Source organism: Cygnus olor, chromosome 7 (assembly GCF_009769625.2).
Source record: "Cygnus olor isolate bCygOlo1 chromosome 7, bCygOlo1.pri.v2, whole genome shotgun sequence".
In the NCBI taxonomy this organism is placed as follows: domain Eukaryota; kingdom Metazoa; phylum Chordata; class Aves; order Anseriformes; family Anatidae; genus Cygnus; species Cygnus olor.
The window spans coordinates 4,844,283-4,859,249 of record NC_049175.1 but is presented as its reverse complement, the minus strand read 5'-3'; the positions used below and the strand labels follow the sequence as shown (position 1 = coordinate 4,859,249).

The 14,967-nt window shown below is 40.9% G+C and overlaps 1 protein-coding gene across 1 annotated transcript in view; it reads right to left on the bottom strand.

The window, feature by feature from the left end:
• Positions 1 to 13,890, bottom strand: part of RET (ret proto-oncogene) — an 83,149-nt gene extending 69,259 nt beyond the window's left edge. Inside the window, exon 1 of the mRNA XM_040564043.1 lies at positions 13,710 to 13,890. Coding sequence (XP_040419977.1) covers positions 13,710 to 13,755 — 46 coding nt within the window. The 5' untranslated portion in view covers positions 13,756 to 13,890. The remainder of the gene's footprint in view (positions 1 to 13,709) is intronic.
• Between the last annotated feature and the right edge of the window lie 1,077 nt (positions 13,891 to 14,967).

Genomic DNA, 14,967 nt, shown 5'->3' with positions numbered 1-14,967 from the left:
GGCATCATAATTCAAGGGCATCTGCATCATCCTCCCCCAGATAACAATTTACTGAGGCAGCGAAAGGGAAAGAGCTTTCAAAGTTTGTTGCAAAATTTCAAATCTGCGTTTGAATGGAGTTGATGGATTTCCAGAAGCAGAGTGGAGTGATCTGCTTTGAATTAGCCATTATCTTTTACATCCCTCCATGTTTCCTGTCATCACAGAAGAAGATGAGTTACCCTTTAACTTACTGTAGAATAATCTCTGACTACCAGCAAAAGGGTAGTTAATGCTATTGGCAAGGATGATTTAGGAGACAATTTCAAAGCTCGGTTAACTATAAAAACAGAAGTCCTACTAGAACAGCCTCATTCATTTTTGCATACCGACTGCGAGGAAAGCAGAGCTTAATACCACAACTGCTTGGAGATGTGACAACACGACGAGAAGTGGTCATTTCTTTTCCCACCACTTTCTCACTGACAAATGTATCCAGCTTTGCTGACAGGAAAAAGTGTTAATCAACAGTTGCTAAAATATGACACCTAAAGTATATGACATCAGTGCCCAGAACTGCCCTGGACCAGATCTGGCAGGCCTAAGTGTACAAAGAGGAAATCCTTACCTTACAGATTAATCAGATTAATCCTTACTTTACAGATCTCCAATTTAAACAAACCAAGCCAAGTAACCTGACAGCTGCACACAGACCAGACAAACCTTTAGTATTTGAAAACAGTTTGATTTTAAATTTAAGCATATTTTTAAAATTCCTATAATGAAAATGGCCATTGTTCCAGAAAACTACTTAGTCTTTTTTTTTTTTGTGCCTAAACAGCAGCAAGTAAATGCTCTGAAGTTCACTAGACAGCCTGAAGCTTTTGTTTGCTTTGACTTTTTTCTTGCTGAATGGATTTTCTTATACACTGTTAAATATGCATGCTATTTTTTTAATGCAAAACAGACAAAAACAAAACAAAATAGAGGGGCAGGTAGGCACTTCATATAACATCTTTTTAAGACAAGTCTAATGACCTGCAGTATTCAAAATTGGTTACAGAGTATCACCTCCTACAACAGAGGTTCCCTGCATTTTGTATGATGATACCTCTCATAACCCTCATCCTTTCTTTCAGAACAACATGCATGTTTATCATCAATATCGTAATTGCAAGCACCACTGAAATAGTTGTTTAAAATGACTGCGTGGTTACTTCATGGATAACTATGGTTGACAGACCATCCACAATATGAGGCCAACAGTTCAAGAACCAGAGAGCAAAATGTAACATGTTTTCCCTGGACATTCAGCTGCCAGGAGCACAACACAGAAACACCAACATCAAGAGAATGACCACCAGCATCCCTGCATCATGTATTGAGCTAAAACATGATTTAAGTACCACCACCCTACCGAGTGAAACCAAGCAAAACCTACAGACACTTGGTTGCATACTTGACAAGTTGCAAAATCATGATGTCCGTCACTGTCCGTTTGTTTCTCGTAAAGCCCAAATGGATAAATTCTTTGCCTAAACAACTCCACTAAAATGATCAGCAATGAGGGAGTTGCCAAGGACCCTATTTAAATGACTTTTAAAGACTTCAATGTTAAAGTCTCTGAGATAAATGGGGAAATACCTCCCTTTCAGTTTTTATTCCAAAGTAATTTGCAAACTCTGGAAGTTGTCACTGAATTTAGTTTTCATTAATTAATGTCGGGAAAAACTACACTGATGGAAGGAATGGAAATCACTCTCAATGTACATGTTCTCCTGAAGCACACACAGCAACTTTAAAAGGAAAACTGAAACTAAAAAACCCTTCTATTAATAATAGTGGCAATTTCATTCTTGTCTCAATTATTTTACCATCTGCAGGCTAATTGAAGTCTAGAGGAAAACACAATCTTCATTAATTGATGTTAGAAAAGAATATGACCCCATTAAAAACACTGGTGAACCATTATACGAAAATCTTGCCCATTCTGCTTTTGACAGTACTTTGTGCATAGACAGTTTCTTGTTTTCACCTTCACAGAGGTCTGTTTTTCCCAGTTAAGTAGATCTGCCATCAGCAACAGAAAAGAAACAAGCATTTTAACACTAACTTTGCTGGAATGTCCCCAAACATAACCATACGCAGAGAAGCTGGAGTGTACTACCTGCACTAATTTATGGGTTTGGGTTTTTTTTGTTTGTTTTATACAATTATTTTGAATTTATTCACTCTTTGGCAACTTAATTTTTTTTCATCTTTTCTAAAGCACCAATACATTAATACATTTGGCGAGGATTGGTCAACCCAAACTACATATGGGCTTCTAAAAAACAAAAGCACAAGCACAAAAAACTTCAGAGTTATCAGTGTTTTAGGCTACCCGTTCCTTAATACATGAGTGTATCCACTTCTTATCTAGTGATATCTAAGGGAGGTCTTAATTAAAATTGCCAAAAGGAGATGTCTGTCATGAGCAAGTAAAGATGACATGTTTTGTGGATTCTCTAAGCCAACTCTGTAAGACTAATGCTCCTTCCTGAAAAAGACTTAAGTCTCAAGGTTTTCATTCTATTGCAAAACTGATGGTGTTTCACAAGCTATTCAAAATCAGGGGCGAGGGGGGAGATGAACAACAACATTTATCCCAGACAAAATTCACATGTCTAAAAGTCACAGATGCTGTTGACAGTGTCTATTCTATTTATCAGAACATTTGGAAAGGTAATCACATAGCCCAGTGCAATTCCATTTTCAACAGCAGTTCCACACATTTGGAGGTTTCCATCCAAATCCCAGAAAAGTTGACAAGTTAACAATTCTGCTTTAAATGAAAACAAACTAGGATTAAATTCAGTCCTTGGAAAGGAAGAATGTAGTCTACTACTTCTTCTTACTGATTTTCTGTCTCTACCTTGTCTTCAGAATAGGATACAACATACTGTTATGCCATGCTGGCAAATACATGGTAAACAAAAGTGTCTTCAAAATGGGAAATAGGATAACATTATAGGATTGTACCATTACTACCCATGGTTTTATTCTGTAAAACACCACCAGTTCCTTCCACAACACCAGCGCTGCTGACCAACAGCAGCTAAGTAGCTCATGCCCTAAACTCCATTTTAAATTACGCACATTTAAACTTAAACAACTTAATTTGAAAATGCTGTGGAGTTACAACGAATTTATTGTTGCAGTGAAAGACAACCGTGAAACAGAACCAACAATGAAAAAGTACAAGATGAAGTTATTCAAAGATTATAATTTAGCAAAGATTTTATCTGCACTGATAAAAAGGAAAACTGCAGAAGAATTCTCAGCAGCAGAAGTCAGAGACAAACGGTCCTGACAACTGCAAATTAGGATTCAGGGTGTAAAACACTGATGGTAGAGTTACAATCCTGGCACTGATTTTGCACAGTCCTTGTGCTATCATTACCTTCTCATTTAGTTGTAAGAGCTGCTTACCCAAACCATAAATCCAGTTTAACTCTTAAGAAAATAGATCCTCATATCCTATGTCTATTTCAGTAAGTTTTATCACTCCAATGCATTTCCCTCACTGACAAAAAGAGCTCTGCCTCTATTCATCTGGGTGACAAGGTTAGACCATAGGCATACAGAATTTTTTCAAGGCCCTAATTGGAAATGCTCAGTACAAGTGTGCAGTCCCCAACTCATTGCCTGAGATTTGAGAACTGTGAGCATGGTATTAGAACTTGATTTTTAAAAAAGACAAAGACAACCACATATCAATTATATCCCCAGGGAAATTCTTGAAGACCCTGGAAACCAGAAACTCCAGAAGCTTGCCTTGACATCAAAGGCATCCAGCTCCTGTCTACTCAGCTGTTGGTGATTAACAACATACGTATTTTGATACTGACTCTCAAATTGCATTGAACACAGACTCAAGGTATCATGCTCTCTTAAAGAGTGCTGATTGATCAAACACCAGGCATTAGCTTCAGATATACAAAGATTGTATTCATCCTATTTCTTACACCCTAAGCACAAAATCATCAGTCAGAAGTTTCCTTCAGAGGTCATCTAACTCACCAAAAGTAGGAATGACTATGCATAACTGACTTCAATGCATTCTTGTCCTACCTGTTCTTAAAATACTCCCGGTGACAGAAATCCCACAGTGATTGCAGCCTTTGTGAATGAATATTGCCAGTCATTTCTACCTTTCTTCAAAATCAGTATTTCTTGAATTTCTTGTTGTTATCCTCTGCATTCCAAGAGGTATGAAAGCCAAAATGTACCATTCAAAACTCGATACTGCCAGTCTTCATCAGGAGATGATGTCGCTGTGCTAGATGGAGTTTTAGTGTTAACTCCATATGGTAATTCTTGCATCAGCACCACCACCAAGGATCAACATGGAAAGAAAAAGAAAATCCCATCTCATTAGGATTCTTAGTGACAGAACGCTTCACAAAATAAGGAAAAGTCCTTGTTACCACTCTCTTCGTTATTCTGACGGTAACTACTTAAACTAAGTTTGGGATTACTGGCCTAAATACTTCACATACATTTCCTTTATCGTCTCCTGGAAGCCATGTCATAGACAAATAAACCCTGAAAGGCTAAAAGTACAGAATTGTATAGCTTCTTATAATCCGCTTTCAAATTGTCAGGTAGTTAGAATATCTATATCACGATGCCAAGATTTCCTGTGCAAAGGCAAAGGATGGAATTTTTTGGTACAGTGAAACAGAATTCCCACCTAGCTGCATGATGCTAGAAGGCAAGGCTTGAACAAATTTTTGAAAAAATATTGTCAAAATACAAACCAAAATGGAACCTGTGGCAGCCAGAAAGGGGAGAGGGAGATAAAGCAAGAAGTAAAAAATCTGAGGCCTTCCAGACTTACTTTCTTTAGGCATTTACTGCCCTGACACTTCTGGTCCAGTTTTCATTTCAAATTTTAATAGACTAAAATGTAAGAAGAGAAGTAGTTAAATAAGGACCTTTACCACAATAATAACAGGCTGGATCAATAGTATAAGGAAAAAAATTTGTTTTTTTTTTTCCCTTTTTTTTTTTAAATAGAGGTTTTATAGGAAATTTATATTTAAAATCCTTTAAAATCCCTTAAAATCCTCCTTGTTGAATTAGCAGAAAGTGTTTTAAATGTTTTTTTTTTTTTTTAACATTTGTACATATTTTTAAATACAACAGAAACTGGAAAAATGTGCGGTATAAACTCTCTCCCTGCCCAAAAAAGTCCTTAGCAAAGCAAATTAGGACAACTCTTCTGCTCTTCTCTAAGGCAAAAGTTGAGCAAAGCAATAAAACCGTTTAGAACGCTTTCTCATTCAGAGCGTGTCAGCAATGCTGAATTGAAATGCACAATAAAATTTATATTGGAGCTATATTGTTCCCCCCTCATCACTTTAAAACTTGTGTGTTCAAAAGCAAAATTTAAACAAATTGCTTTTTTTTCCTTAATTGGGATGAATCATTGTACAGAAATCATCTCCCTTGGTCCTTTATGTCTCAACAACATCCACAGCCTCAACTAGAGAAGCCTTTACCCTGAATTACTCAAAAGCAGTAACAGGCAATTATAATTTCTTTATATTTGTTTCTGTATTTCTTTCCAAAGATAGTGCTTCCAAACTAGCTGGATCCTTTGTATCCAGGGTGACAAAGGAAGTCTGAGATATTACATTTAATTGTAGTGCATTACTAACACACCAGGAAAACCTGCCTTTTGGAGCCATGACAGTTGTTCATCTATGTATACTCCAGGAAAGGGTAAAAAAAAGAAATTTGTGACCTAAACGCGCAGCTACAGTTTTAACTTTGGGTGTGTCTGTGCAATTCAATTCAGAGCATGCAAGACTATTTTAAAATGCTTTGCTGGGACAGGTTAATCCTAAGCACGTGCCTATATTTCTTGCTAAAACTGGTCCTGATACCTCAGAGATGTGAGAAGGCTTGGCTAAAGGGCTTTCCAAAACAACATTCTTAATACCAGAGGTGCCAAAAGAACATTTTGTTGGTGTCACTAATAACAAGCATTGAACATTTGCTCCAAAAGTTCTATCGGATCTTTGCAGTTATCACAGTACAATTTCACATGACAGAACCAAAACAGACAACGCCCTTTACCCAAATCCACTCTCATTCCCCTGTCAATTGATTATTTTTTTTTTCAGAAAAAAGATCCTTTTCCTAGTAAAATCCACCAAAATTTTAAGCCCTCTCCTGATTAAAGTTTTTTATGCTCTCCTTTCCACTCCCTGGTATTTATATTTCACGACCAGCACCCTTCCGTCTTACAGTCTTGCAGACCACAAAGCAATGGCAATGTAATTTAGAAATATTTTTATATAATTTGCCAGTGTCTGTTTTTATTCTTTGTAAAAGAAAGCTTGATTACAGCCCTAGAGTACATACACATTTCAAACTCTCCTGCTTTGAGATGACTGTCATTATGTATTAATCATTCTATACTGGGTATTCCCAAACAAACACGCATAATTCATTTCAAACAAATTCAGCTATTTAAAGCCATACATGAACATTATGGGCTAAGTTTATTTAAGTCTAGCTCTTCTTTGACTTTGTGTTCCATTTTATTTGTACTAATCAGATTTCTTTTTTCCCCCCCCTCCCTTCTGTGCCAAGCCACAGGAACACTGGTGGCCAGTATCTGTCTCCCAAACACACAGCAGCAATACAAAAGTTATTTTCAACCTGCGAAGTAATTTTTGAGGAACAGTGTGTGAGGATGGCGATGATAACCTACAGAATCAAATCCATTCTCACCAACATTTTGTAAGCTACTCGTATGTCTTACATCCTCATTTCTCTTTGCATAAATGTTTTTCAGTGTCCACTTGTAGATAATGGGATATAGAAGGCCACCTTACCAGTAAAAGCAAAAGAATCCTGAAGCTAATCACTATGGAGGTGTACTCTTAACTGAGTCAAAGGGAACTGCTCTACAACAATCTTGTCAGGCACCATTCTCAGAGTCTCAGCTCTTGATAAAGGAATGGCACCCGAAATTACGCATCTACTCTACAGAAAAGGAGAGAAACTTCTTAGTGTCTTAAAGACACTGAGATTTAAGTCTCATCTCCAAAACAGCTTTGGAACGGTGCGGACAGGAGTAATGGCTGCCTGCTCTAACTCAGTGGCAAAATGAGTCTGTAAGGGGTTTCTGAGCTATGTGAAATTCTGGTCTACTGACGTCAGCATGACTTTTGCCATTTCACACAAAGAGAACAGATAATCAAATTGTCTATATAAGAAAATTTGGTGTCTCTGAATTAGGAAAAAAACAATGTTTAATACTATTATCTGAGAGTAAAATTTGTCTCACTTAGAAGAAAGCCATAATGGACACTAAAAAAAACACCCATTACAGCAACACAAGCAACTTTGTTATATCAGTTAAATATAATGTTTAATTAGTTTTCTAAATGCATACACTGAAAAGCCATTAGACAACCATTAGGAGTAATATATCCATTTTCTTTTTACAATCACCTGATTTAGTTAGCCAAATTTCTGAAGTAATTCAGTCAAACAACATTTTTGGCAATATTATCCCAGTAAAGCTTCTAATTCCCTTTTTTGATTGTGATCACTACAATTTTCCCTTAAGCTTTAAAGAGCTGATGATCATTTTTAGTTCAGCATTTTCACCTAGCACCTCTTTTAGGTTAAAAGAAAGAAAAAGAAAAGCGTCCAGTACAGTTATGGTTCAGAAATCTGACACTATTTGTGTTTATTGTTGTTGTTGTTGTTGTATTTTGTTTTGTTTACAAGTGATCTTTAAAAAAAACAGTTTTGTGTTCTGTGTACATGGGGGGAGAAGACAACATATCTGAAGAATAGGATAGCTGTAGATACCTTTAACAGTACTTTTAAAACATCTGAACTCCAAAAGCAGCAATATCCCACTGGCTATTCACTCCTCAGCTGACTTCCTATTTCACTTTTTAGTAACAAAAGTTTTCTTAATAACCTTATTAACTAGCAACCCAATATAGCAACCTAATAAACATTACAACTTGTCAAAAGGTTCATGCTGTAGCGACTTTGCCAAAACACTGTAGAAGCGGCCAATAGATCTCACTGACAAAGGACAAGATCTGGTTGTAAAAATGAAGCCTCTGAACAGATCTTACTCTATAGCTTCCTCCAGCTTCTCTGATGCTTTGTTTTTGCCTAATGCACATGCCATCACTCTAGAAATTCTGTAAAGTTTTTCAGCACATTTTCTCCACTTTGTGCCAGCCCCATTATGCCTTGGGTTTGTTATATACAATCAACAGTATATATGATGTGCAAAGGAGCGTTTTATTGATGGCAGCATTCTACCAAAGAGAAAACTAGAGATAGAGCGAGACACAGAGCAAATCTGTAGTACAGCTGTTAACTGAACTTGAATCCTGATCTAACCAAACTAATATGCAAACCTCAAATCTATCCTTCTCCTATGGTAAGTGCTTTATTTATCCTTGCAATGCTCCAGTTGTTTGCCTTCCAAAATGTAAGAGAGTTTTAAATAATAAAAAAAAATACATCTGGAGAATAAACAATTTCAAATTTTATTTTGAATAACGTAGTGAATTTTAATGTTCTGCTTCTGCCAAACCAAGGGTAAGTAAAAAGTAGGAACTAAGAGCAGTTCCTGACTCTGCACCACAAACATGTCAATGCTGAAGCAGCATGCTCTGAATATAGCACCTCGTTCACTTCAGCAAATTACTGTCTAAGTTAAAAATCAGTTTTGCAATATTACAAATAGACCAACTCAATCAGCAGTGCCGGGCAGTTTGTTACATTTCATAAACAAAAGACAATGCCAGTCGATCACCAGCTGGTAACAACACCCTCAGTTCTGCTGGAAAACTTAAGAATGCCAACGTACGAATGGAGCAAACCTGCTCTCCATCACAGATGGACTCTTACCACCTTTGTGTAAAAACACAAAGGGGCTCAGCAGAAAACACTGAGCTCCCCTAGTATTTTTCCCAACCCGTGGCACTTTGGCGTTCGCTACATCACGCGATGGGGGAGACAGCAGCCCCGAAGAAGTGGTAGCTATGGATTCTTGCTTACTGACTTCTTTCTCCTGTTGGTCTATCTCCTTTTGAATACGCTGAATGCATCAAACCATAAAGTTGCCAGACAAGATATGGAGGAGAGATCTACTGACTGTTTTCCCCCAAACAAGCTCCAATCCTACACGGACCAGAATTTGTACTTGCCTTGTTACCAGCCTGAGCAGTGGTGCCAGGAAAGCAAGTACACCAACAAACGAGCAAATCCTTTCACTCCTGCCAAGGCCCAAAGCAGGGAGGAAGAGGGGGAAGAGGGAGTGAACAAAATACATGTTTTCTCATCAGTCCTGTCTGTTGTTTCAGTAAAAAGAAGAAGAAAAATAGCAGACTGTAATGTAACACGCAGATGGAAAACAGAATGCTGGCATACTGCTCAATGTGTATCTAGTATTCAGGTGCTGAAGCAGCACTGGCATATGAGCTGACTGCTTATGTTAATACTACAAGAAATTTCTGTTAATCAAAGCTTAATGAATGTGAGCTTTAGCATTAAAATGCTGTCCTTTCATAATCTTCATATTAATTTCCTTTACACTGTCTTTATGTTAGTAACAAAACCCACGAATGAAGCCAAAGACCAAAAGCCCAACAGAATGACTGGCAGAACTAATCAAGCCAATGCTGAATATTGCCCTATAACACACAGTGAGAAGACAAGGCAAATACAGGCATCTGAGGTACAGAAGGTACAGCAAAAATAACCATGGAAAGTAAGGGAATTACATATAGCACAAAGATGGGTCCTATAGTCGTGGTTTTAAAATCTCTCCCCCAAAGCAAAAAAAAAAAAAAAAAAAAAAAAAAAAAAAAAAACGAACAGCCCATTACTGTTTGTGAAATGGAAAAGCCTACAGGTTATGAACTTCAGTGCAAAAGTTGTTTTGTGGAAGGACTGGAAGGTGAAGAACCTAGCAATGGGAATCAAGTGGGGAGAGACACGGATGGCGCGAGGCACCTTCCCCAGACGTCAGGAGGAGTGCTGGGGTTAGCCCTGCCACCAGCTCTGCAAGTGAAGCAGCAGCTTCATGGCCGCACAGGCAGCAGCTGGGGACCTGAGCGAGGGGAAGCACTGGCACCACCAGTGGGCAGCTAGGTGCCTGGAAAAGAGACAGTGCATAAGATACTAAACCTAGGGACAGAGAAAAATAACAACATAGGAAAGAACCAAAGGCTCTTATTGATATTTCTTTTCCTCCTAAAAAGAGTAGCGGGGGTTGAAGTTTCTTCTCAGCTCCTATGCCCTCTCCAAACGTGATATGTAAGATCTAACAAAGTACCACTCACTTTTCTCCACAGATTCCATTTTCCCTTGCCCTACAGCCAGGAATATAATCTAAAGAAAATAAAATGAGAATCACATATTGTCTGACCAGATCACTGCCAAAATGACAGGCACACAAACAAATTTATGTCTATCTTTAGCCTGGTCTGTGACTCAACTCAGTGGCCTGTGCTCCACCATTTGATCCGATTAGCACTGTTTTGGTCTAAAAACATTAGTGCAGAGGCTATCTTTTTTTTGGAAGAATCGCATAGGTGTTTTTTTTTTTTTTCAAAGGAAAACATCCTTTTTCTATCAAGAAATACAAATATTACACTAAATATCTAGAGTTAGGGGAGAAGAATGTCAATATTTGCACAGTTGGTTTCTAAAGTCTGTCCTTGATCTGAATGCATGAGTTGAGCCAGGACTTGTAAATTATAACCAGTCAAAATAAAACATTAACAGTAACCCTAGCAGCATGAAAGTGCACAGTAAGAATCGGTCCCACATAGTGCTTAAATGAATACCAGAATTAATACATTCATCAGTAGTTTCAGATCACAGTCAATAAAATTAAAGTTTTAAATAGCTTGTATTCAAGAGAGCTTGTGTTCAAGTTGCATCCCTACTATTTACATGTAGAAGCATGTTTCCCTTTCATTCTTATAAAACACGCATAGTGTAATGCTTACAAACTTCACTTACTGAAAACAGATCCTTTAGAAAGTACTTCCTTCAATAACAAAAATTACTTTCCAGATGAGACAATTGTACTAAGCATACCCCACATCCCACTTCTGAAAAATATTCATATTCATTCTATAACATAATTCTGCACTTCTTTTAATTAATATTGATGAAACAACAGTAGGCTTAACCTGACAAGAGACATTACTTTTATTTTTTGCATTTCTAGGCTGCCTCATGTCAACATCAGTGCCTACAAGAGACGCCCACATTGCTCATGATGCAGAAGCAGCAAGGCTGCAGCCTTTCTGCTTCAGAACAAATGGTCTACTGCACTTCTCAAAGCCTGCCAATAGAAAAGAACCAGATCTGATCCTTGCAACCAACAGCATGCTCACCAGATTGATTAATCCAGCTCACCTAGTAAAAGACAATCTTATCCAAGTTTAAGAAATCTCTGGATTACCTGTGAGCACCCCTCTTAAGAACTACTGCAATTCTAACCTTTCCAAAATGCCACAGGTTAGGTAAACCAAAGATACACCAACAGGAGCTGAGTGCAAGGGTATCACTGTATATTAACCTTGGGTGGCAATCCTCTATGGCCAGGTGTAATGCAGGTGAGAGAGATTTCTTCATAACGTCCAGTGAGGGCATGGCATACTCAGCACTGAAGAAACTCCAGACTTCCCCTAGGATGGAGCTCAACAAAGTTTGACTGCGTTCCTCCCTCTGCCAGGGCACCGCGGCATCACACACAAGTTTCTAAACTAGCACTCTTTGCACCTTGGGATTTTGCTAATGCCCCCAAGACAAAACGACTGATCTCAGTCCTCTTGTCAACTCAGCTTTTATTACATAAATAGGAATTAGAGTCACACATCTAAACAATGTGAAACAGTGCTTCTCTAGCAGCAGACACCCATATGACATTGCTAATATGCTAGACTTCTTGCAATGACTATGAATACAATTACTCTGAAGTACGATCTAAATGTATACAACTTTTCTTCCCCATGGTTTTAGTAAAAATTAAGGGGAATCAAGCATGAAGCCTCACCAGTCAGAGCTGAGAGAGTAAACAAAAATAATATTTACGGTAAGTATAAGCAAGTGGTATTAAAAAAGAAATCTACTTGGCAGTCTGTCCAACTCAAATTAACTTCTGTAATATTCCTCCAAGCTATGGACAAATCCAAGAGTTAACACTTCATGGTCATATTTAATAACAAGTCTCTCATTGAACTGATATCCATCTGCTTAGGTTGGATACTTGAAGAAGAAAGGTTTAGATATCTATCTGGAGTAGGGAGAAGACACAGAGACAACTCCCTTCCCCACCCACAGTTAGAAAAGTAAAATCAAATGACAGTCCAATTGAAAGGGATACACTGAAGAAGAAGAAAAAAGCCATCGGAATAAAGCAGCTTAGGAGGGTGGTCTAAGCATCCATTGTGTTTAGTACATACAATTTTCTAGGGGATCACAGCATGGATAGGAGCAAGTTCATCTGTCCAGCTTAAACTGAAACCACTGAAAATCATTTTCAAGCAAATGCACATGCACTATTTAGACTAAATAAACCATACCCCTCAAACTGAAGATCCTGGGTAGATTACATTTCTCTTAGCTCTGTCATAAACATGAAAGAAAATGGATTTGCCATAAATACAAAGACAAAAGTAAAGCAGCATGATAGATCATCCATTAGCAATACAAGTATGGCTAATTCTTCCTGACAGTGAAACGACTTGGGATACAACACATTCTATTTATTTATTCATTTTTAATAAGTACTTAGACTATGCATATTCTACCTATTTTAGTCGCAGACATCCTAGGTCTGAGCACCAGAGAGTTTTTATAAAGATCAGAGGGTGATAAAAATAACATACCAACATGAGAAAGAGTAGGGGCAACTTAAATATTTTAGCATAGAAAATGAAAAAAATAAAATAATATAAAACAGAGGCTTTACAACCTCTGACTTACAAAGAGTAGTTTAAGATGGGGTGAACTACTATAATTAATTTGAAACAATAACGAGAAGGAGCGAGCTGTTGCACTTTTCACAGAGAATCACAAGTACAGCATTAATATTGCACTGTGCTCCGTTGTTCCAGCTGGTGGACTACCGAGCTGGTTTAGGCTTTGCCTTTTTTTCAGAACTGCATTTTTGGTCTGCAGGGTTGTGCCGCGTTCTCGAGCAAACAACAACTTTGATTTACTCACGTAAACACCAGAAATGCATTGGCAAACATTGCCATATGGAAGAAACGGAGATATAATGGGGTTTCTGTTTACTTTAGAAAGTTGACATCTGTGGATAGCATCATCTAAGTTACGATTCAATAACTTTTCATCTTTTGGTCATTTTCACTTATCAATCCAATCCCAATTTAATTTGACGACGCATAAAGCCCTGGGAGGGCGACAACAGAGAAGGAGCGATCTTGTAGAAACTTAAAATAGGAACGCGCTTGAATATTCTTCCCTTTCACGTCATAAATTTAAAGGAGGAGGAAACTCACATCTGTTCTAACTTAGCTTTAGAGCTTAAAAAGCAAAGAAAAAGTATTAGGGTTATTCGTACCTCGTCCGCCTTTTGGCAAAGGTTGGCGGAGCCGGACCGGCGGCCCCGCAGCCCCGCAAACTCGCCAGGGGACCGGCTCTCGGGCACTTACCTCCGCAGAGCAGGAGGAAGCCCGCCGCCCGCCCGGCGGAGGGCATCTTCCCCGCTGCGGGCTCTCAGTCGGGGCTGCCCATGGCCCGGCCGGGCACGGCGCTGCTTCGGGACGGACGGCGCCGGGCTGCCCCCCTCCGCCGCTCCTCCTGCAGCCGGCCGGCGGCCGGGAGTGAGCTGCCCGTGCCCTCCGCGCTGCCGGCGCCGCCGGGGCTCTGCGGGGAGAAGCCCGAGTCAGCGGCTGGGCGCAGCCCCGCGCCCCCCAGCGCTGCCCGGCCGCCGGCACCGCCCGGCTGGGGCCAGCCCCCGGCCCCTCCTCCGCGCCGGGGCGAGGCCGCTCCGCTCCGCTCCCCTCCGCGCTGCCCGGCCCCCCCGGGACCCCCCCGGGGCCGCCCCGCGCCCCGCCCCGAGCATCCCCGGGGGCGGCGGGACCGGCACCGGGACCGCCACCTGCACCGGGGGTCTCTGAGCCAGCCCCCGGCCCCCGGGGGAGCGGCGCGAACGCACCAGGTGCGAGACAAAGCGGGGACGGGCGCTGCGGCACCACCACGCATCCAAGCGGCCGCCTCTCACCCCCAGCCGAACACATTAAACGTGTTGAATAATTAATCCTGGGGAGAGGAGACGATTTTTGCTTGATGGTAGGAGGATGCTGAAAAGAGATGAGCTCTACCTGGCAGGCGACCAAAGTAAGCCGGAATGCGAGCATCCCGCTGAGCGGCGAAACGCCACTTTTAAACCGCAAGCGGGAAAAAAAAAAATAATAAAAAAAAAAATCAAGCCAAGGCAAAAACACCCTTCAACAACTCAGCGACAGGTCTGTTGAGAAAAGCAGCCCCAAAAAGCCGCCGCTAACAGCCCCCGACTTGAGCATCGAGCGCAACGCTACGGGACCGGCCCCCGGCCAGCAAAACAGCGCCGGGTCCCCCCCGGCCGCGACCCCCGGCCCCCAGAGCGCCCCCCCCCCCGACCCCCCTCGGGCAGCCCCCGCAGCAGGCACCCGCCGGGAGCAGCGCCAAAGGGGGCGCCCGGAGCTGCGAGGAAAACCCGCCCCCCCCCTCGCCGCCTCTCCGACCTGCCGGGATTTGGCTCCCTCGCTCCCCGCGCTGCCGTCGCCTCGCCACGGCAGCGCTGCGCTGGAGGTCTGTCTGTCCGTCCGTCCCTCCGTCCGGACGGCAGCGCTCGGACGCCCAGCAGCGGCTGCCGCTCCGACCGCTCCCTGCCTTCGCACTTCGAAACGCCCAAGCGAGAGCAGGGAG